At 43.9% G+C, this 21,240-nt stretch overlaps 2 protein-coding genes across 3 annotated transcripts in view; one reads left to right on the top strand and one right to left on the bottom strand.

The window, feature by feature from the left end:
* LOC115480055 (WD repeat-containing protein 62-like) overlaps positions 1-3,498 on the bottom strand; it is a 250,748-nt gene extending 247,250 nt beyond the window's left edge. For both annotated transcript variants that reach the window (XM_030218472.1, XM_030218473.1), the window contains exon 1: positions 3,258-3,498. In XM_030218472.1, the coding sequence (XP_030074332.1) occupies positions 3,258-3,374 (117 nt within the window). In that variant the 5' untranslated portion in view covers positions 3,375-3,498. The remainder of the gene's footprint in view (positions 1-3,257) is intronic.
* Positions 3,499-3,593: 95 nt separating this feature from the next.
* TMEM160 (transmembrane protein 160) overlaps positions 3,594-21,240 on the top strand; it is a 42,730-nt gene continuing 25,083 nt past the window's right edge. Inside the window, exon 1 of the mRNA XM_030218739.1 lies at positions 3,594-3,670. The gene's annotated coding sequence lies outside the window, so the exon portion shown is untranslated. The remainder of the gene's footprint in view (positions 3,671-21,240) is intronic.

Here is a 21,240-nt window from a genome sequence, read left to right as displayed (position 1 = left end):
AGGTCTAGAGACTTAAGAAACTCTCCTGGCTGTACCGCCGCAATGACGGAGCGCAGGGTTTCCATGTGAAAATGCTGCACTCTTTTTTTTATTTTTATTTTTTTATTATTATTTATTTTTTATTAATTTCATTAAATAACAAGCTGTTACACTTGACAGGTAATTCAGAAAGGAAAATTTTACAATAAGCAAAGTTTAAATAAAACAGTAGTAATAGTTTCTTCTTTAGACCTCAAACATAGAGGAGAGCGTAAAGAGAAAGAAGACTTCTTAAATCAATAATTTCTGTCACAAAGAAAATATGCTTAACACACATTACCAAATCCATAATTCCAATTTCTATCATCAAAACTGGGAAATGACATTAGCCAATTTTTTTCAATGTTATAAACTCTTTCAATTGTTCTGGTTGGAAAAAGATGTATTTTATACCCGTGTATTTGATGACACACTTACACGGGTAATTCAAATAAAAGGACGCTCCCAGTTTTACCACCTCAGCTATCATAGAAAGAAAAAGTTTTCTCCTTTCTTGTGTTTGCTTGGTTATATCTGGGTACATCCAGACTCTTTTCCCTCTGAATTGAGCCTGCATCTTTTTAAAATACATACGCTTTACTGCTTCCAGATCTTGCTGGAAGACGAAAGATACTATTAAAGTTTTTCTTTGGGAGTCCACAGTTAAAGAGGTTTCTAATAACTCAGATATATTAAGTTCTTCCGTTCGTATCTCAGATGGTAATGCCTGAAGGGAATCATCCACCGGTTTTTTAGTGTCTATGTAATATATTTTATTCAAAGGAGGCAAAGACTCTGAAGTAAAATTTAAGATTTCTAGAAGATATGTTTTAAAGGCTTCCTGTGGGTTAATTCCAAACTCCTGGGGAAAATTCAAAAAACGTAAGTTCAGCCTACGGTTATAGTTTTCTATTTGTTCAAGCCTACGATGTATTATATTATTGTCTTTAATTACTGAGGCTGAAATTCCTTGTAGCTGAGAAATATCCTTTTTAACAATATTAAATTGCTCCACAGTTTCTTGTTTAGATGTGTTTAAAGAAAATTTTAAATTTTCAACAGTACCTATTAAAGCTGTGATCTCTTCTGCTGATCTGGCCGTTGTCAATTCCACTCTCTGGAGAGCGTCCCAAATGCTCTCCAGAGTCACCGCAATCGGTCTGTTTGATTGAGCTCCCGGCTCAGCCAGGGCTTTCCCCAACTCCTGGCCTCCTGCATGGCTCGCCCCTCGAGTTCCTCGATCGACGACCAAAACCCCTTCCACTTCCGGGTCGGGCAGGTCCCGTCTGAGAAGACGACCATCGGGCGGTTGCGGTGGTTGAGAATCCGGAGGGGAGAGTGAAACATCAAGCCCCAAGATTCCAAGGGTGTCTTCCCCCGTGGCTTCAGCAGGGCCCCTCTCGGTGAGTTGGACCGGTTGTCTCGTGGTGTAGCGTTCGATTGTTTGTTGTTGCGGGGGATATCGGTACAGCAGTCGAGGAAACTGCTCTAACAATCCCCTTACGTTTTGTATGGGGCATATTTCTTAAGCGGAAACAATTTTGTTCTCCAAACTTTCAAGAGCCAACACCAGCGAAACTTAGTGTGCCGCCATCTTAACGCTCTCAAATGCTGCACTCTTAAAGACTTGTTTAGCTCTTTTAAGTCCAGGATCGGGCGAAAAGACCCGCCTTTTCGTGGCACCACAAAGTAAATGGAGTAGCGGCCTAGACCTTGTTTGGCGGGAGGCACTGGGGTCACAGCCCCTATCCAGCACAGACTATGCAGTCTCCTCTACCGCCGCCCGTTTGGCAGCAGAACCGCATCGGGACTCCACGAACACGTCTCTCACCGGGGCATCGAATTCTATTCGGTATCCGTCTCTAATCAGGTCCAAGACCCACTGATCTGCGGAGATTTTGGCCCACTCCTCGAAAAAGAGGGAAAGTCTTCCTCCGATGACAAGAAATGAGGAGGGGGCCGGCGCACCATCATTGAGAGGGTCGCCCCTGAACTCCAGGCCTTGAACCGGCAGTTGCAGAACGTTTGTCCGAGCGAAAGGAGTTTCTCTGCTGAAAGCGGGCACGCGAAGAGAACCCAGCAGCAGCCCCGGGCAGTACCTTCTAGCTTCACGGAAGCGAGGTCTGTAAGAGGAGTGGACCGCCTGACCCTTAGAGGAAGGCTTCGGCCCATCTTTGGCCAAGCGCTGAGGTTTGGAATCCCCCAGGCCTTTAGCAATGTTTTCCAACTCCTCACCAAACAGGAGAAGGCCTTGAAAGGGCAACTTCACCAACCTTTGCTTAGAGGCCATGTCCGCCGCCCAATGTCGTAGCCAAAAAGAGTGCGGCGAGCCGCCTCTGCTACAGCCATTTGTTTAGCCAAAGCTCTGACCATATCATAAAGGGCGTCAGCCAGAAAGGACAAGGCCGACTCCATCCGCGGAGCCACTTCAGATAAGGTCTCCGCTCCATCACCGGGCTGTTCCACTGCCTGCTGTAACCAAGCCAGGCAGGCTCTAGCAGCATAACAACTGCATGCAGACGCCCGAACAGTGAGACCTGCCAAATCAAATTTGGGGGGGGGGAGGTGGAGGCCCCTATAGCTACACCACTGGTCTTGTGGTAAAGAAAGGGGTATCTTACAACATATATTATTGTACATATTCTCAAACTTATAAGAATTCTGTTTGGTCCACTATATGTAAAGTCTTTCCTATTGAGGATCCTCTTCAATATAAACATATTATATTGAGATCATTATGTTATCAAATTTGAATTCACATGTAAGTTTATTAGAAACTTAATTTGCTATTAAGACTATCCTCAATGCGTGGAAAAATTTGGCAAAACTTATTGATACTGGTGGAATTCTGTTTGCCTTACCTATAGATATGAAGCATACATTGCCAAAAAATCTAATCTGTCGCACAAATTTCACTCCAAAAGGTCACCTCTCTCAATTTATGTACAAAGTGCTACTTGTTCCTTGCCGTGTTGTTTCTTGTTAGTTTTTATTAGCATCACATATTTAAGTCTTTTCATACATAGATTTTGTACTTTGTTTTTATATAAAATCAATAAACCAGAAAATCTGTGGAAACAACCCGACAAACACTCCCATCCCACCCACTGGAAGAGTGGGAAGACTAATAAGACGCTCTACGCATTAGGAAACGTACGCATGTGCAGGGTCGGTGCGTGGAGCCTCAGCCCAATCCTACAACACAGAAGAATCGATAGCCTAAAAATTCCGGCCCCTACCTGGTTCGGAAGAGAAGCAGTGCCTCCTCCACCCACAATCTGCGAACGATGCTGCTGGGAACCCCTACGAGGACAAAGAGTGGAAATAAAGGGAATAAATTCGGGGCATTCTGCCATGACGTCCCGTTTTCTACTCAAAAGCAAAACCCTCGATGCTGGGAACTAATATTTTTAAACCCCATTAAGCGTTTGAACTTGCGCGGGAACTGTAAGACAGTCTCGCCACGTCATTGGCCACTGCTCCCATGTGGCTTTGTGTTGATAGGTTAGTGAGAGAAGTGACGCGTTGATGTTCCTTTCTCTATAGTTTTGTCTCCGGATACTAGGGGAGGAGGGCGTGATTTTATTGGCCGATACGAGGGAAAGGGCGGAACTGAGCATTAGGAGATAACCAGTTAACAACCTCCTTGGATGTAAGGTCCTGCTACATTCGAGGTTCCGTAATATGATAGACAGCTGTAGGATCCTGTTAGCTGCCACAGTCTGGCAGAGGCAGTCTGATCTGCGGGATTTAGTAGGGGTTGGTAGAGGCAAGGAGGTTGAGCTTTGCCGGTAGTTACAGTCTATCTCGAGCTAGCCTAGGCGGAGTTTTAGTTTATTACTGAGCATGCTCAGTACTCAGACAGGCTGCTGCTTCTTCTTCTAATACTGTGTTTGCTGCTGTGCTGCTGACTCCGAGTCTTTTTCTTTTTTTTTGCTGCTGTGTTGCGAGGCGGGTAAGGGTTGGGGGAGCAAATCTTGTTATTCATTTCTGATATACGTGCTTACTGCTTTCTACTTTGAAAAATCAGTGGGGATGTGGCGGCAGTGGTATATTTATTACTGTCCAGGCAGGGTAGCTATGGGCTTAAGGCACTTTGCAGTTTAGGACAACGGATGCGCCCGTAAGGAGTCAGGTAGTGAGGAATGCTGTGTTTAGGATTGAAGGGTGTATGGAGTTTTCCTGATCTGAATCAGAGTTGGACGGGGGTGCCTGTTGTGGGTGGAAAATAAGCGAGAGAAGCAGGGGCTGTGCGGTGTTAGTTGTACGTGTGAGGGTGCGTTGGGGGAAGGGTTGGAGTTTTGATTTGGTTACATTGTAGGGCTGTGAAGTAATTGCGCGAATTAACGCATTAACTTTTAATTGTACCAGGACCAGTGCAACCCAGTAAGCAGAGTAAGTCTTGCAGAGGGTACTGACCATTGGGAGTTTTAAAAACTGCAGCAAGCTGTGCTGCCTGTTATTTACACCAGTCTACGCTTTCCTTCCCCTCCGCAGCTCATAGGGGTCAAGCTAGCATCGCATCTCACGCTGGAGTTCCGATTCTTTGCCATCCCCACCCTTCCCTTCGACCGTTTTCTGAAGTAATGAAAGCAGGCTTTCTCTGCTGGCCCTGAGATCCTTAGTCTTCCTGCAACTGCATCCCCGTCTCCTCTGATATAACTTCATGTTTCCGTTGCTTGATGCTGCTACAGGAAGGTTCTGAGGAAGCCTGCTTGTATTGCATATACTGCCTGTGACCCAGGCAAGTTTACAAAACAGCTGGAGGGGAAGAGAGACGACTTTGTAGCGCTCTAGAAATGTTAAATAGTAGTAGTAGTAGTAGTAGATGCTGAACAGCCGGGGGGGGGGGGGGGGGGGGGGTCAGAGTCAGTGGTACAACACAAAGGCTGAATAAAGTGGAGACGAAGTGACTGAGCTTATCTCGGCCATTGTATGAGCTGAAGCCAGTAGGCGGTGCTTACCGCTGTTTTAGTACACCCAAAAGAACAGCAAAAGATTAGGAATTGCCTATGCCTGGTCTATCTGTAACAAGTGTAAAACTGGTCCAGTTGGATAGGCAGTGCCTGAAAAGGTGTGTGTGTGTTTTTTTTTTTACTTATTGGACAGCTTTTTAATTTATTTGAAAGCTTCCCGTAACCAGATGTAAATATCATGAAATAAAAATTGAATATCACTAAAACAGCTTAAATTATTGTAGTTGGTAGCAAAAGCAGTTATAAACTCTGTATTTTGTGCTTATTTTTCTACACTGTTCAATACAGATGGCCAAATTTCAGTGAATATATCCTGTTTCTTGATAAGACATAAGCATCGCCACACTGGGACAGACCAAGGGTCCATGAAGCCTAGCACCCTGTCTCCAACAGTGGCCAATTCAGGTCACAATCACCCGACAAGATCCACGGAGCAAAGCATTTTGTACTGCTTGTCCCAGGAATAGTGGATTTTTCCCTACGTCCATTTAATAACATTCTATGGCCTTTTCCTTCAGGAAGCCATCCAAACCTTTCTTAAACTATGCTAAGCTAACCGCCTTAACCACATTCTCCGGCAACGAATTCCAGAGTTGAATTACGCGCTGAGTAAAGAAAAATTTTCTCTTATTTGTTTTAAACTTAGTGCACTCCAGCTTCATCACATGCCCCCTTGTCCTAGTATTTTTGGAAAGCATAAACAGACGCTCCATATCTATCTTTTCCACTCCACTCATTACTTTATACTAGTAAAAAGAGCCCGTTTCTCATTGAAATGAAACAGGCACTAGCAAGGTAATCACCTGCTGCCATTAATATTTTAAGGGAAGTTCTAGCGTTCCCCCTCCCTCCCTCCCAGTTCCAGGGTCGTCCCTCCCTCCCAGTTCCAGGCCCCCTCCCTCCGAATTTTAAAAGTCATCCTGACTTACCTTGTTGGGGTTACAGCAGCCGGCAGCAATGGTAAAAAGCGTGCAGGCTCGGCACTTCAGTTTTCCCTTCTCTGTCTCAGCTGTGGTCCCACCCTCATTTCCTATTTCCGCAAGGGTGGGACCAGAGCTGAGAAACAGAGAAGGGAAAACTGAAGTAAGTGCCAAGCTGCATGCTTTTTACCATGCAAGGTAAAAATTTGGATGAGTTTTAAAATTTGGAGTGAGGGGGCCTGAAACTGGGAGGGAGGGGGGGACAGATGACGACCGTGGAACTCGGAGGGAGGGAACGAACTTCCGGTGGGTGAATATTATAAGCAACCTTCCCTCTGAGGGTGGGGCACTGAGAGTGAGTGTGAGGCTTGTGGTTGGTCCCTGCTCCTGACGTCGTGTTTCTTTCCCTGGCAACTATACATAGTTCCCTCGAGGGTGGGGCAGTGATCAGGAGTGCGATTATGAACCCTACGAACACTACACAGCTTCGCTGCCACGGAGTCAGCTTCAGAACGTTGGAGGTGCGAATTATTATATTAGAAGAATATCTCTATCATATCACCCCTCAGCCGCCTTTTCTCCAAGTTGAAGAGCCCCAGCCACTTTAGCGTTTCCTCATAGGAAAGTCGTCCCATCCCCTTAATCATCTTTGTTGCCCTTCTCTGCACTGTTTCTAATTCCACTATATCTTTTTTGAGGTGCGGCGACCAGAATTGAACACAATACTCTAGGTGTGGTCGCACCATGAATCGATACAATGGCATTATAATATCCTCATTTTTGTTTTCCATCCCTTTCCTAATAATACCTAACATTCTATTTACTTTCTTAGCCGCAGCAGCACACTGAGCAGAAGATTTCAACATATCATCAATGATGACTCTCGGGTCCCTTTCTCGTTCTGTGACTCCTAACGCTGAACCTTGCATGACGTATCTATAGTTTGGGTTCCTCTTTCCCACATGCATCACTTTGCACTTGCTCACATTGAACGTCATCTGCAATTTAGACGCCCAGTCTCCTAGTCTCGCAATATCTTCTTGCAACCTTTCACAATCTTCCCGCGATTTGACAACCTTAAACAACTTTGTGTCATCAGCAAATTTGATAACCTCGCTAGTTACCCCCACCTCCAGGTCATTTGTGAAAATGTTAAAAAGCAGTGGTCCCAGCACAGATCCCAGAGGGACCCCACTAACTACCCTTCTCAATTGCGAATAGTGACCATTTCACCCTACTCTCTTATTCCTATCTTTCAACCAGTTTTTCATCCATAACAATACACTACCTCCGATCCCATGACTCTCTAATTTCCTCTGGAGCCTTTCATGCAGGACTTTGTCAAACGGTTTCTGAAAATCCAGATACACAATATCCACCGGCTCACCTTTGTTGACATGTTTGTTTGCCCTTTCAAAGAAATGTAGTAACATAGTAGATGACGGCAGAAAAAGACCTGCACGGTCCATCCAGTCTGCCCAACAAGATAAACTCATATGTGCTAGTTTTTTGTGTATACCTTACCTTGATTTGTACCTGTCTTTTTCATGGCACAGACCGTATAAGTCCGCCCAGTACTATCCCCGCCTCCCAACCACCAGCCCCGCCTCCCACCACCGGCTCTGGCACAGACCATATAAGTCTACCCAGCACTATCCCCGCCTCCCAACCACCAGCCCTGGCACAGACCGTATAAGTCTGCCCAGCACTAGCCCCGCTGCCCAACCACCAGCCCTGGCACAGACCGTATAAGTCTGCCCAGCACTAGCCCCGCCGCCCAACCGTCTCTGCCTCCCATTCAAGGCTAAGCTCCTGAGGATCCCTTCCTTCTGAACAGGATTCCTTTATGTTTATCCCACGCATGTTTGAATTCCGTTACCATTTTCCTCTCCACCACCTCCCGCGGGAGGACATTCCAAGCATCCACCACCCTCTCCGTGAAAAAATACTTCCTGACATTTTTCTTAATCTCAATCTCATTTCATGCCCTCTCGTTCTACCGCCTTCCCATCTCCGGAAAAGGTTTGTTTGCGGATTAATACCCTTCAAATATTTGAACGTCTGTATCATATCACCCCTGTTTCTCCTTTCCTCCAGGGTATACATGTCCAGGTCAGCAAGTCTCTCCTCATACGTCTTGTAACGTAAATCCCATACCATCCTCATAGCTTTTCTTTGCACCGCTTCAATTCTTTTTACATTCTTAGCAAGATACAGCCTCCAAAACTGAACACAATACTCCAGGTGGGGCCTCACCAACGACTTGTACAGGGGCATCAACACCTCTTTTCTTTTGCTGGTCACGCCTCTCCCTATACAGCCTAGCAACCTTCTAGCTACGGCCACCGCCTTGTCACACTGTTTCGTCGCCTTCAGATCCTCAGATACTATCACCCCAAGATCCCTCTCCCCGTCCGTACCTAGCAGACTCTCCCCGCCTAGTAGATTGGTGAGGCAAGACTTCCCTTCACTAAATCCCTTCATCAGTCCATGCTTTAGAATGTGCTCTGTTATTTTGTTTTTAATGATAGTCTGTACCATTTTGCCCGGCACCGACGTCAGACTCTTACCGGTCTATAATTCCCCGGATCTGCCCTGGAACCTTTCTTAAAAATCGGCGTTACATGGGCGACCCTCCAATCTTCCGGTACCACGCTTGATTTTAAGGATAAATTACATATCAACAACAGTAGCTACGCAAACTCATTTTTTTAGTTCCATCAGTACCCTGGGATGAATGCCATCTGGCCCAGGAGATTTGCTACTCTTTAGTTTGCAGAACTGCCCCATTACATCCTCCAGGTTTACAGAGATTTCATTAAGTTTCTCTGACTCGTCAGCCTCGAATACCCTGTCCGGCACCGGTATCCCAACCAAATCTTCCTCGGTGAAGACCGAGGCAAAGAACTCATTTAATCTGTCCGCTAATTCTTTATCTTCCCTGAGTGCCCCTTTTACTCCCCGGTCATATTAACTGTTGTAATCTACCTTGGGAAGCCTAGTGTTATATGATGAAATATATTGAAATTAAATGGAAGTAGAATTAAACTCTCCTTTCATTGGACCACATGGAATCACATCTTCATCTGTTTTGTAGCGTTTACCTTTTAGATACACAAATGGATTATTCTGTTTTGAACATGTTTCTGGAGCAAGTGGTTTTATAAATCAAAATATGCAGATCTCTTTTGTTTAAACATAACTAAATGGGCTATAAATCCCTAATGCAGTCCGTTGGTTTTATTTTGTTCTTGTGATGACTTATACTGTGCCAAAACTGAAGTCTTAGATCTGGTTGATAATTAAAGGAGCTCAATGTGAACACTATCCACCCTAAAAGGTTGTTTTGTGGCTGTAGATGAGGAATTGTGATATTAAATGTATTTATTTATTTGTTGCATTTGTATCCCACATTTTCCCACCCATTTGCAGGCTTAATGTGGCTTACATAGTACCTTGATGGCGATAGCCAATTCCGGTATGAGAAATACAGTGTGGTATTGCGTTAGAGTTCATGATTGACAGAGTTGATTGGTAATCAAGGAGGAAGAGTTAAGTTTTGTCCATTTCTGGTATAAGTTTCATTGTGTTGCAGTGTTCAGGTGTTGAAATTTGATCGTTATGGTATGCCTTTTTGAACAAGTAGGTTTTTAATGATTTCCGGAAGTTTGTTAGGTCATGCATTGTTTTCATGACGTTTGGTAGTGCATTCAGTAGTTGTGTGCTTATATAGGAGAAGCTGGATGCATAGGTTGATTTTATATTTTAGGCCTTTGCAGCTTGAGAAGTGGAGATTTAGGTACGTGCTTGTTGGCCTATGTGTCCCTAGTCATGCGTTTAGGTACGTGCGTGTTGACCTATGTGTCCCTAGTCATGCCCAAAGTTTATATAATCCTTACAAGAAACCCAGCTAATCATTTAACTTATTAGTGGAAAATAAACCACAGAGGCATGGTGTGGTCGCATTTTCAATATGGTAATTCTAAGGCCCAGCTAAGGAACATGTTATTTTGAGTTAGTCTTCATTGGACCAAACTTGCTTTCCTTGTGCCATCACTATCCAGCAGGTAGGCAGTGTCTTAAAAGGTGGAGGATAAAGGATTTTTTTTAAATTTTTTATTTTTACATTTATATCCCACATCTCAAGTAAAGTTGGGTTCAATGTGGCCTACATTTGAAAATACAATGAGACAGAATAATAGAATTCAGTTATATCATGGGAGCAAACAGATGTGTCTGAAATATTTTTAAAAACCTGAGATTAGCATATATACACAACTGGGCATTTAAAAGTTTGCCCTTTAATGATGCCACATGTTCAGAATAGCCATAAGTATAAAAGTTATTCAAAGATTATCACATGCACACACCAGAACAGGCATCCATCACATTGCAAAAGTAACTTCTATTTTCTTATTTCCATCTTCCAAAATTCCAGACAACAGATGTTCAGATCAGCAGAACCCAAAGCACTCCAAAACGAGTGAAGTCAGAAACACAGTTTATACCTATGCCAGAACAGCATGTTTTAAACCTGTAAAATTGTCTTTATTAACTCTTGAAGTGTATTTCTCTAGTTTGACCATCCCCGCTATCATTTTAGTCACCCTTCGCTGCACCTTTTCCAGTTCCACTGTATCTTTCTTGAGATGCGGCGACCAGAATTGAACACAATACTCAAGGTGCGGTCGCACCATGGAGCGATATAACGGCATTATAATATCCTCACACCTGTTTTCCATACCTTTCCTAATAATACCCAACATTCTATTCGCTTTCCGAGCCGCAGCAGCACACTGAGCAGAAGGTTTCAGTGTATTATCGATGACGACACCCAGATCCCTTTCTTGGTCCGTAACTCCTAACGTGGAACCTTGCATGACGTAGTTATAATTCGGGTTCTTTTTTCCCCACATGCATCACCTTGCACTTGCTCACATTAAACGTCATCTGCCATCTAGCCTCCCAGTCTCGTTAAGGCCCTTCTGTAATTTTTCACAATCCTGTTGCGAGTTAACGACTTTGAATAACTTTGTGTCATCAGCAAATTTAATTACCTCGCTAGTTACTCCCATCTCTAAATCATTTATAAATATATTAAAAAGCAGCAGTCCTAGCACAGACTCCTGAGGAACCCCACTAACTACCCTTCTCCATTGTGAATACTGCCCATTTAACCCCACTCTCTGTTTCCTATCCTTCAACCAGTTTTTAATCCACAATACGACTTTTCCTCCTATCCCATAACCCTCCAATTTCCTCTGTAGCCTTTCATGAGGTACCTTGTCAAACGCCTTTTGAAAATCCAGATACACAATATCAACCGGCTCCCCTTTGTCCACATGTTTGTTTACTCCTTCAAAGAATTGAAGTGAATTGGTCAGGCAAGATTTCCCCACACAAAAGCCATGCTGTCTCGGTCTCAGTAATCCATGTCCTCGGATGTGCTCTGTAATTTTGTTTTTAATAATAGCCTCTACCATTTTTCCCGGCACCGACGTCAGACTCACCGGTCTATAATTTCCCGGATCTCCCCTGGAACCTTTTTTAAAAATGGGCATTACATTGGCCACCCTCCAATCTTCCAGTACCACGCTCGATTTTAAGGATAAATTGCATATCACTAGCAGTTGCTCCGCAAGCTCATTTTTCAGTTCTGTCAGTACTCTAGGATGAATACCATCCGGTCCAGGAGATTTGCTACTCTTCAGTTTGCTGAACTGCCCCATTATGTCCTCCAGGTTTACCGTGAAGTCAGTAAGTTTCTCCAACTCGTCCGCTTGAAATATGTTAAAGCTGTTATAGAAAAATGCATGCCCTCTTTTAGTTTCACTTAGTGAAGAAGTTAATCTACATTACTGTGAGCAGTATATGTTTAAAAACTTGACTGGGCTCTGATTGGCCTGGAGTTTGAAATTACCCAGCAGTTGTTGTTGGCTGTTGTTTCAGTGTTAGCCCAGGAGAAGAGAGAGAGACAGATCTCTTTGCTAAGGCTCTGTAAACAGTTATATATCCTGATCTTCCCAGGTACTGTTGAGACAGTATATGAATGTTTAGTTAATGTATAATTGATCCATATTTCAGTTACCTGTTATTGTTTGCTGATTGCACCTTTTTGTTGTTGTTCATTGTTCCAGTGTGACAGTAAACCTGTTTAGTTTGTTGACTCTGCCTGCCTGGACTGATAAACAATCTTGGTGGTTTGTATGTTGGGTCTGTGCGTGCTTTCTGGGAACTGTGGGACTACTGGGAGTGTTGCCCCAGTAATCTAGAAGTCACTGGGGATAATTTGAGAGTGGGAGACTTGCCCAGAGGCAGTTGTGACCCAATCAGTGGGAGGAGGGTACTAGTGTAGAGCACAAGCAGCAAGTGCAGGCTGACCTGAGCTGTGCTGGGGATAGACCCTCTGAGTGGCTGTGGGGTAACTCCAGGCATGAGGTTAGACATTTTGTGACAATACCTAATTCTTCAACCACCTTTAGGTTTAAAAAGCAAAACCGAGGTCACGTGATGCAGAGAAGCAGCTTCGGGTTGTTGCTCAGGGACTCTTGACAAGCCATAATTTTTCAGCACTTTGCTCACCCTGTGCTTATTATTGAAGTACTATTTGAATAGACAGATTCTTAGAGAAATCTCCTTCGGCGATGACACAAAAATCGGCGAGGAAAGAAAAGAATAAACCCGGGTGCGGAGGCTCCAAGATGGCGGAGAGTCCGCTGGCATCGACCACAGTATTTTCGGATTCCCAACTTGCACAACTTACAACAGCTGTGACAAAGGCCTTAGAGCCATGCTGGGAAGCGCTCTCTTTACAGTTGGAAAATTTTCAAATGGGGCTAGACGGTTTGGGAATAAGAACCGGAGACCTGGAGGCGAGAGTGTCGGCGCTAGAAGATGACTTGCGGGGACAGGGCCCAGATATCGCACGCCTAAACACACAAATCGTAGAGCTTGTATCCAAGCTGGAGAACTTTCACGACGTAATAATATAAGAATCGTGGGATTGTCAGAGCGAGTGCCAGATCAAAACTTGACGGTCTGGCTAGAAAACTGGCTGGCGAAAGAGTTGGCGTTATCCGACTCAGTGGGCCCTGTGGTGGTGGAGAGGGCGCACTGAGTGGGACAAAAGATTGAAAACCGAAGTTGACCAAGAGTAGTACATAAGTACATAAGTAGTGCCATACTGGGAAAGACCAAAGGTCCATCTAGCCCAGCATCCTGTCACCGACAGTGGCCAATCCAGGTCAAGGGCACCTGGCACGCTCCCCAAACGTAAAAACATTCCAGACAAGTTATACCTAAAAATGCGGAATTTTTCCAAGTCCATTTAATAGCGGTCTATGGACTTGTCCTTTAGGAATCTATCTAACCCCTTTTTAAACTCCGTCAAGCTAACCGCCCGTACCACGTTCTCCGGCAACGAATTCCAGAGTCTAATTACACGTTGGGTGAAGAAAAATTTTCTCCGATTCGTTTTAAATTTACCACACTGTAGCTTCAACTCATGCCCTCTAGTCCTAGTATTTTTGGATAGCGTGAACAGTCGCTTCACATCCACCCGATCCATTCCACTCATTATTTTATACACTTCTATCATATCTCCCCTCAGCCGTCTCTTCTCCAAGCTGAAAAGCCCTAGCCTTCTCAGCCTCTCTTCATAGGAAAGTCGTCCCATCCCCACTATCATTTTCGTCGCCCTTCGCTGTACCTTTTCCAATTCTACTATATCTTTTTTGAGATACGGAGACCAGTACTGAACACAATACTCCAGGTGCGGTCGCACCATGGAGCGATACAACGGCATTATAACATCCGCACACCTGGACTCCATACCCTTCCTAATAACACCCAACATTCTATTCGCTTTCCTAGCCGCAGCAGCACACTGAGCAGAAGGTTTCAGCGTATCATCGACGACGACACCCAGATCCCTTTCTTGATCCGTAACTCCTAACGCGGAACCTTGCAAGACGTAGCTATAATTCGGGTTCCTCTTACCCACATGCATCACTTTGCACTTGTCAACATTGAACTTCATCTGCCACTTGCACGCCCATTCTCCCAGTCTCGCAAGGTCCTCCTGTAATCGTTCACATTCCTCCTGCGACTTGACGACCCTGAATAATTTTGTGTCATCGGCGAATTTAATTACCTCACTAGTTATTCCCATCTCTAGGTCATTTATAAATACATTAAAAAGCAACGGACCCAGCACAGACCCCTGCGGGACCCCACTAACTACCCTCCTCCACTGAGAATACTGGCCAGGCAATCCTACTCTCTGCTTCCTATCTTTCAACCAGTTCTTAATCCATAATAATACCCTACCTCCGATTCCATGACTCTGCAATTTCTTCAGGAGTCTTTCGTGTGGCACTTTGTCAAACGCCTTCTGAAAATCCAGATATACAATATCAACCGGCTCCCCATTGTCCACATGTTTGCTTACCCCCTCAAAAAAATGCATTAGATTGGTGAGGCAAGACTTCCCTTCACTAAATCCGTGCTGACTTTGTCTCATCAGTCCATGTTTTTGTATATGCTCTGCAATTTTATTCTTAATAATAGCCTCCACCATCTTGCCCGGCACCGACGTCAGACTCACCGGTCTATAATTTCCCGGATCTCCTCTGGAACCCTTCTTAAAAATCGGAGTAACATTGGCTACCCTCCAGTCTTCCGGTACTACACTCGATTTTAGGGACAGATTGCATATTTCTAACAGTAGCTCCGCAAGTTCATTTTTTAGTTCTATTAATACTCTGGGATGAATACCATCAGGTCCCGGTGATTTACTACTCTTCAGCTTGCTGAACTGACCCATTACATCCTCCAAGGTTACAGAGAATTTGTTTAGTTTCTCCGACTCCCCCGCTTCAAATATTCTTTCCGGCACCGGTGTCCCCCCCAAATCCTCCTCGGTGAAGACCGAAGCAAAGAATTCATTTAATTTCTCCGCTACGGCTTTGTCCTCCTTGATCGCCCCTTTAACACCATTTTCGTCCAGCGGCCCAACCGACTCTTTGGCCGGTTTCCTGCTTTTAATGTATCTAAAAAAATTTTTACTATGTATTTTTGCTTCTAACGCTAATTTCTTCTCAAAGTCCTTTTTTGCCCTCCTTATCTCCGCTTTGCATTTGGCTTGGCATTCCTTATGATCTATCCTGTTACTTTCAGTTGGTTCTCTTCTCCACTTTCTGAAGGATTGTTTTTTGGCTCTAATGATTTCCTTTATCTTACTGTTTAGCCACGCCGGCTGACGTTTAGTCTTTTTTCCCTTTTTTCTAATACGTGGAATATATTTGTCCTGAACCTCCAGGATGGTGTTTTTAAACAGCATCCACGCCTGATGCAAGTTTTTTACTCTGCGAGCTGCTCCTTTCAGTCTTTTTTTTACCATTTTTCTCATTTTGTCGTAATCACCTTTTCTATAGTTAAACGCTAGCGTACTTGATTTCCTAGTTTCACTTCCTTCAATGCCAATAGTGATAGTGAAAATCCTTAACTACAGGCATAAGATTGAAATTCTAATGGGATTCCGCCTGCAAAGAGAAAACTTACAGTATGAAGATCAGAGAGTGTTGATTTCTCGCAAGCAGTGCAAGAACAATGTCGCCAATTCCATCCATTATGTTCATTGCTTATAAAAAAGAATGTTAAACTTATGGTCTCTTACCCAGCGCAAATGAGGATCCTGAGCCAGGATAACTGGCATAACTTTAAATCAGTGACTGAGGCGAAGGCCTTCCTCGTTGAGAGGGGCCGTTTTGATGCGGCTGAAAACGCATAGAAATCTTGGTATGCCAATTGTACTTGTTTAACTGTGTGTTTCCAGAGGGATATTGTAGGGGTGAGTAAGTTTATATGAATAATGGCTGTTTGGGGTTGAGGGTCCTTAGTATCTAAGTAGATCTCTCATTTCCACGGGTAATTGGTGCCTGTGAAAATAGTATGGGGAAGTTTGGGGGGTTTAGGAGAATAGGGTTGGCTTGGGGGGATGGGTGGGAGTCGGGTAGAAAATTAAGTTATGCCAAAATCTGAATACCCTTGAGATACATGGGGACACACATCGGGGTGATTATCTCCACGACCATGGGGTAATTATGGGATGGGCTAGTTGTGGACTTTTGAGAGCAGCGTGGTTGTTGAATGAGTTGAGAGCTATATGTAAGCAAGATGTGGTCGAGTATGTGTCCTATTGGGGGGGGGGGGGACGATGGTAAAGGGCGGTTTGAGGCGGAGGGTGGGGGACATAAGATTGACATAGCTTGCTTGCAGGAAACCCACCTCACAGATTTGGAACACAAGAAGCTACAGAAATCATGGGTAGGGGAAGTTTTCGCGGCTTCTCCCCAGGTTAGGAAGTGGGGAGTAGCGTTGTTATTTAGGAAAGGCAATACATACAAAATGTCCCTGGTAGCTAAGGGAATACAAGGCAACTATTTATTATACTTTGGATATGGTTGCAGGGTATAGAGTTTTACTTGCTAGTTGTCTATGGCCCTAACCAACAGCATCCCAAAATTTTTCACTCACTAATTCAGACATGTTTGCATATTGGAGGGCAGTGTTTGGTGATATTGGGAGACTTCAACTTGGTTTCGGACCCAAGGTTGGACTGTACTAACCCAGCTTCCCATCATTATGCAGGGTATCGAGCTGACACACTCTCCATGTTCTTGCATGCTCTTAATTTAGTAGATACGTGGCGAGTGCTGCACCCCAGTGAAAGAGACTATACTCACAGGTCCAGAGCGCACGGGACTCAAGCTAGGTTAGATTATATATTAGCAGAAATTCCAGGCCTGGGGGGCTTTGCCAATATCCTTGCTCGGCAGAGTAGCCTTGTACAGCATGTTTATTATACCAAGATGGTTGTATGTATTTCAATTGTTGCCATTATATTTGAAGATGACAGATGAAAAAAAGTTTAACAAACTGTTAAGGGGTTTCCCCTGGAGGGGGAAAAAAGCATGTCTTCCATTGTCGGTGATGCAAATACCAGTGGAATATGGTGGGTTGGGATTATTAAGTATGAGGCATGTAACAGTAGCAAGTAGTATGAGGAATGTTAATGACTGGTTTTGTTCAACTTCTGATTATTCTAATACAACATTGGAACTTCAAATTCTGCCTAACGTGCATTTTAGTAACCTCTTGCATGTCTCTGGCGGTACGATACCAAAATTATTGAGACTTTCATCTATCATGACCACTGCTAAAGCGATATGGAAGTGGGTGTGCCAATTACATTGTTTTTCACCAAAGGTGACACCTTATTTGTCAATTTGTAACAATCCGGCATTCAAGCCGGGTTGCATTTATCCCACCTTCTATGGGTGGCAGGATTGTGGATTGGTATATTTGCTGCATGTAGTGCCAACAGATGGCAAACTTAAATCCTTCACTGATCTACAGTCTTGAGTATTCAATCCCCTCCAGAAATATCTTTCATTATGCTCAGCTGAGTCATTACGTTAGAATGTTACCATGGAGTGACTTGGCAGAAGATGTTCAGGTTGAGCTCTACAGTGTCATAGTAAAAAATTAATCGTAAATGTATTGTCTAAGACAAAGATAATAAAAGATGATGGGAAAACATTAGGGTCCATAAATTTTGCTGAACAGATAAGAAAGAAACTTAGTAACTTCTGGATGGTACGCCTTCTTGAACAAGGTAGTTTTCAATAATTTCCTGAAGTTTAGATGATTCTGAGTTGATTTTAAGAGTTTAGGCAGTGCATTCCATAGCTGAGTTTCTATGAAGGAGAAGCTTGATGCGTAGGTAGATTTGTATTTGAGGCCATTGCAATCTTGATAATGGTAAATTAAATAGGATCGGGAAAGACTGGAACTATTTCTGGGTGCTAGATCTATGTTAGAAGTTCTTTGAAACAATGCCATCATTCTTTGCAAGCCTGAGGATACAATCATGTGACTCCCCCATTTAATATATATCCAGGAACTTCACCATAAATGATCCTATGGATCAAGGTGCAAATTTTAAAGGCAATATGTTCCTTGATGGGAAGCCAATATAATTTTTCTTGAAGGGGCTTGGCAGATTCGAATTTAGATTTTCCGAAGATCATTCTTGCTGCTGTATTCTATGCGATCTGAAGTTTCTTGATTAGTTGTTCTTTGCAGCCTGCATAGATGCTGTTGCAGTAATCTAAATGGGTTAGTACTATTGATTGTATTAGGTTGCGGAAAACATCTTGAGGAAAGAAAGGTTTTATACGCTTAAGTTTCCACATTGAGTAAAACATTTTCTTTGTGGTGCAATTTACTTGGGTTTCCAGGGTCAGGTGCCGATCAATTGTGACACCAAGTAGTTTTAGACTATCAGAAATAGGGAGGGTGTAGTTGGGTATATTTAAAGTAGTAAGTTTAAATTTATTATGCTGAAAGGATACGATGAGGCAATGCGTCTTCTCAGTGTTCAGTTTTAGTTGAAATGAGTTAGCCACTCGTCCATAGTACTCAAGCCTATCCTAATTAAATTGGTAATTTCAGTCAAGTCCTGACTAAAAGGTATATAGATTGTCACATCGTCATCATAAATAAATGGATTTAAACCTAAGTTGGATAGAGAATTAGCTAATGGAATCGTAATATTAAAGAGTGTTGGTGATAGAGGTAAACCTTGAGGGACTCAGCAGACTGCTTTCCATGAGGATGATATAATTGAATTCAATTTCATCCTATATGATCTACATGATAGCCCTTAATCCATCTAAGTACGTTTCCACCAATCCCAAAATAGTCAAGAAGATGTAGTAAGATGTCATGGTTGACCATGTCAAATGTGCTGGACATGTCGAATTGGAGGAGAAGTATACGTTGGGGTCATTCCATGCCAAGTGGTCTAAACTAGAGAGTTGCACGGGGACAGAAATCTTACCCATCCCCACCCATCCCCGTAAGAATTTAATGGTACATAAAATTCCAGTCAGCTCCCTCAGTCTCTCTCTGGATTTGAGCCACAGCACTGTAGGCAAGGAAGGAACGGAAGTTGGAACACTCTGGTGCGCACATGTAAGACGTGTCTCTGATTCACTTGCACTGTGTGCTGAGAGGTCGCCACATGCACGCGCCAGTAGGTCAGGTGACATCTGATTCTCGTGCCTGTGTCAGAGCTGAGGTCTGTGCACCAGCCTGGTAGCAAAGAGGATTAATAGTAACATAGTAAGTGACAGCAAATAGACCTGAATGGTCCATCCACTCTGCCAATAGTCGCACTCATGATCAATTCATCATTAAATCAACGAGTGTGATATTATATACTTGATTATGGTCTTTCTTTCGTGTTTCTGGAACAAAGGCCACAGAAGTCTATCTGGCCCTATCCTTATGTTCCAACTACTGGAGTTGCCGTTGAAGCCTACTCCAGTCTATTTGTCTTCTCATTTGTGGGACACAGACCGTAAAAGTCTGTCCAGCACTGTCCTCATGTTCCAGCCACTGAAGTTGCTGTCTAAGCCCTTTCCAGCCCATCCTAAACCAGATTGCCATGTATGAGACACAGACCATACAAGTCTGACAGGTATCAGCCCTAGTTCATCACAGCCGGAGTTGCCATCTAAGCGTCACTTGACACATCCACACACATGCAGCCATTTAAGGTTAGGTTTTATATAACTTCCATTTTCTAATTAGAGATCCTCTGTGTTTATCACACGCCTTTTTGAATTCCATCATCATTTGTGACTCTACCACCTCCTTAATGGAAGACTTTCCACATTTGTGCTGTTAAAGCAAGGAAGAAGAAGAGGAGGAGAAGACAGCACTCAAAGAAATTGCTATTCGGTAGATGAGAGGCTGGTGCAGGTGCAGCTTACACTTCTACGAGAAGACCACAGAACTGCTTCCATCCCCACGGGAACCCCACAGGAACTGCCTCCGTCCCCGCGGGACCCCCGCAGAGCAGCTTCCATCCCCACGGGAATCCCGCAGGAACTGCCTCCGTCCCCGCGGGAATCCCGCAAACCCCATTCCCGTGCAGCTCTCTAGTCTAAACCTTCCCACCATCATGTCTCCAATTTTGTTCAAATTTTATCTGTTGCGCGAGTCAGGTGTTAAAGAAGTTTCCCAAAATTTGAGGTCTCTCTACCTGCAATAGTTGCAGATCTAGACTGAAAGGTTGTCAGTCCAAAAGGGGGTCTAGATCTGCAACTATTGCAGGTAGAGAGACCTCAAATTTTGGGAAACTTCGTTTAACACCTGACTCGCGCAACAGATAAAATTTGAACAAAATTGGAGACATGATGGTGGGAAGGTTTAGACCACTTGGCATGGAATGTCCCCAAAAGGTGAATCTTAGGTTTCTGCTTTGGTATGGAAATTGTGGTTCTGTTCTGTACTGGACTGCACAAGATTACTCACATAGAACTCAGGAGTTCTCAGTCTCCACCTACTGACTGGAATTCATAACCCATCAGTCTGGGCTAGTCTGGATGGACTAAAGGAAAGCAAGTTTAGCACGTAAGGCCTAGTGTCTCCTTTTTGTTGTTTTTATTTCTCTTTGGACAAGTATTTTGTTTGATAAGGCAGTATATAAGCTTATAAAATAAAGTTACATTTTTGTCGCCATGTTAGACCTCGGACAAAGGTTGGCGCACCACTGAAAATAGTAGCTAGAGGTAGGAAAAGAGTGATTGGAGAGCAGGTTGAAAAGAGAGGTTAGAGTCTTGGTGGGAAGGAAGAAGCCCAGGAGGGGGTATAACAAAGAAGGGGGCATATGCTAACAGGTGAGTGGCGGTGCTTGAAGGAAGACAGAAAAACGAAAAGCAAGGGGAAACAGGAGAAGAAAGAAGAAAAAAGCAAAATAAGTCTAGAATTACATAGCAACTTTAAAATGGCACATTTTATGAAGAGAAAATTACATGTGATAAATGAAAAAACAAATACATTTCCTTGTCATCAAGCAGATGAAGCCATTACATATGGGTTGTGTCCATCAACCAGCAGGGGGAGATAGAGAGCACTCAACTTTTCACAGTGCCTCATAGCCAGCCAGCTCCACTGCCTCTTCAGTATTCTTTATCTCCCCAAGCAGGGTGGCTGCAGCTTCTTCGAGCTCCATCAAAAATCTGCCTGGGGGTGGCTCCTGGCTTGCCAGTTGTTAGCCGGGGTGTTAGAGGCTATAGCAGCTTCACTTTGAAGGCACGTAGGTTAGCCCTTTCCCTGCCTTACCCATGCCCCCGTGGATATGGACATATTAGCTTGCTTTTCCCTGTCCTTTCCCACTCAGTGGATGCAGGCACATTGGTTCGCCTTTCCCTGCCTTTCCCACTCATCTGAGCCTCCGGAGTTCTTATTACCTC

The sequence above is a fragment of the Microcaecilia unicolor genome, chromosome 11, assembly GCF_901765095.1.
Source record: "Microcaecilia unicolor chromosome 11, aMicUni1.1, whole genome shotgun sequence".
NCBI lineage: Eukaryota > Metazoa > Chordata > Amphibia > Gymnophiona > Siphonopidae > Microcaecilia > Microcaecilia unicolor.
Note: the sequence above shows the minus strand (reverse complement) of the source record. Positions and strands in the feature narration are given on the sequence as shown.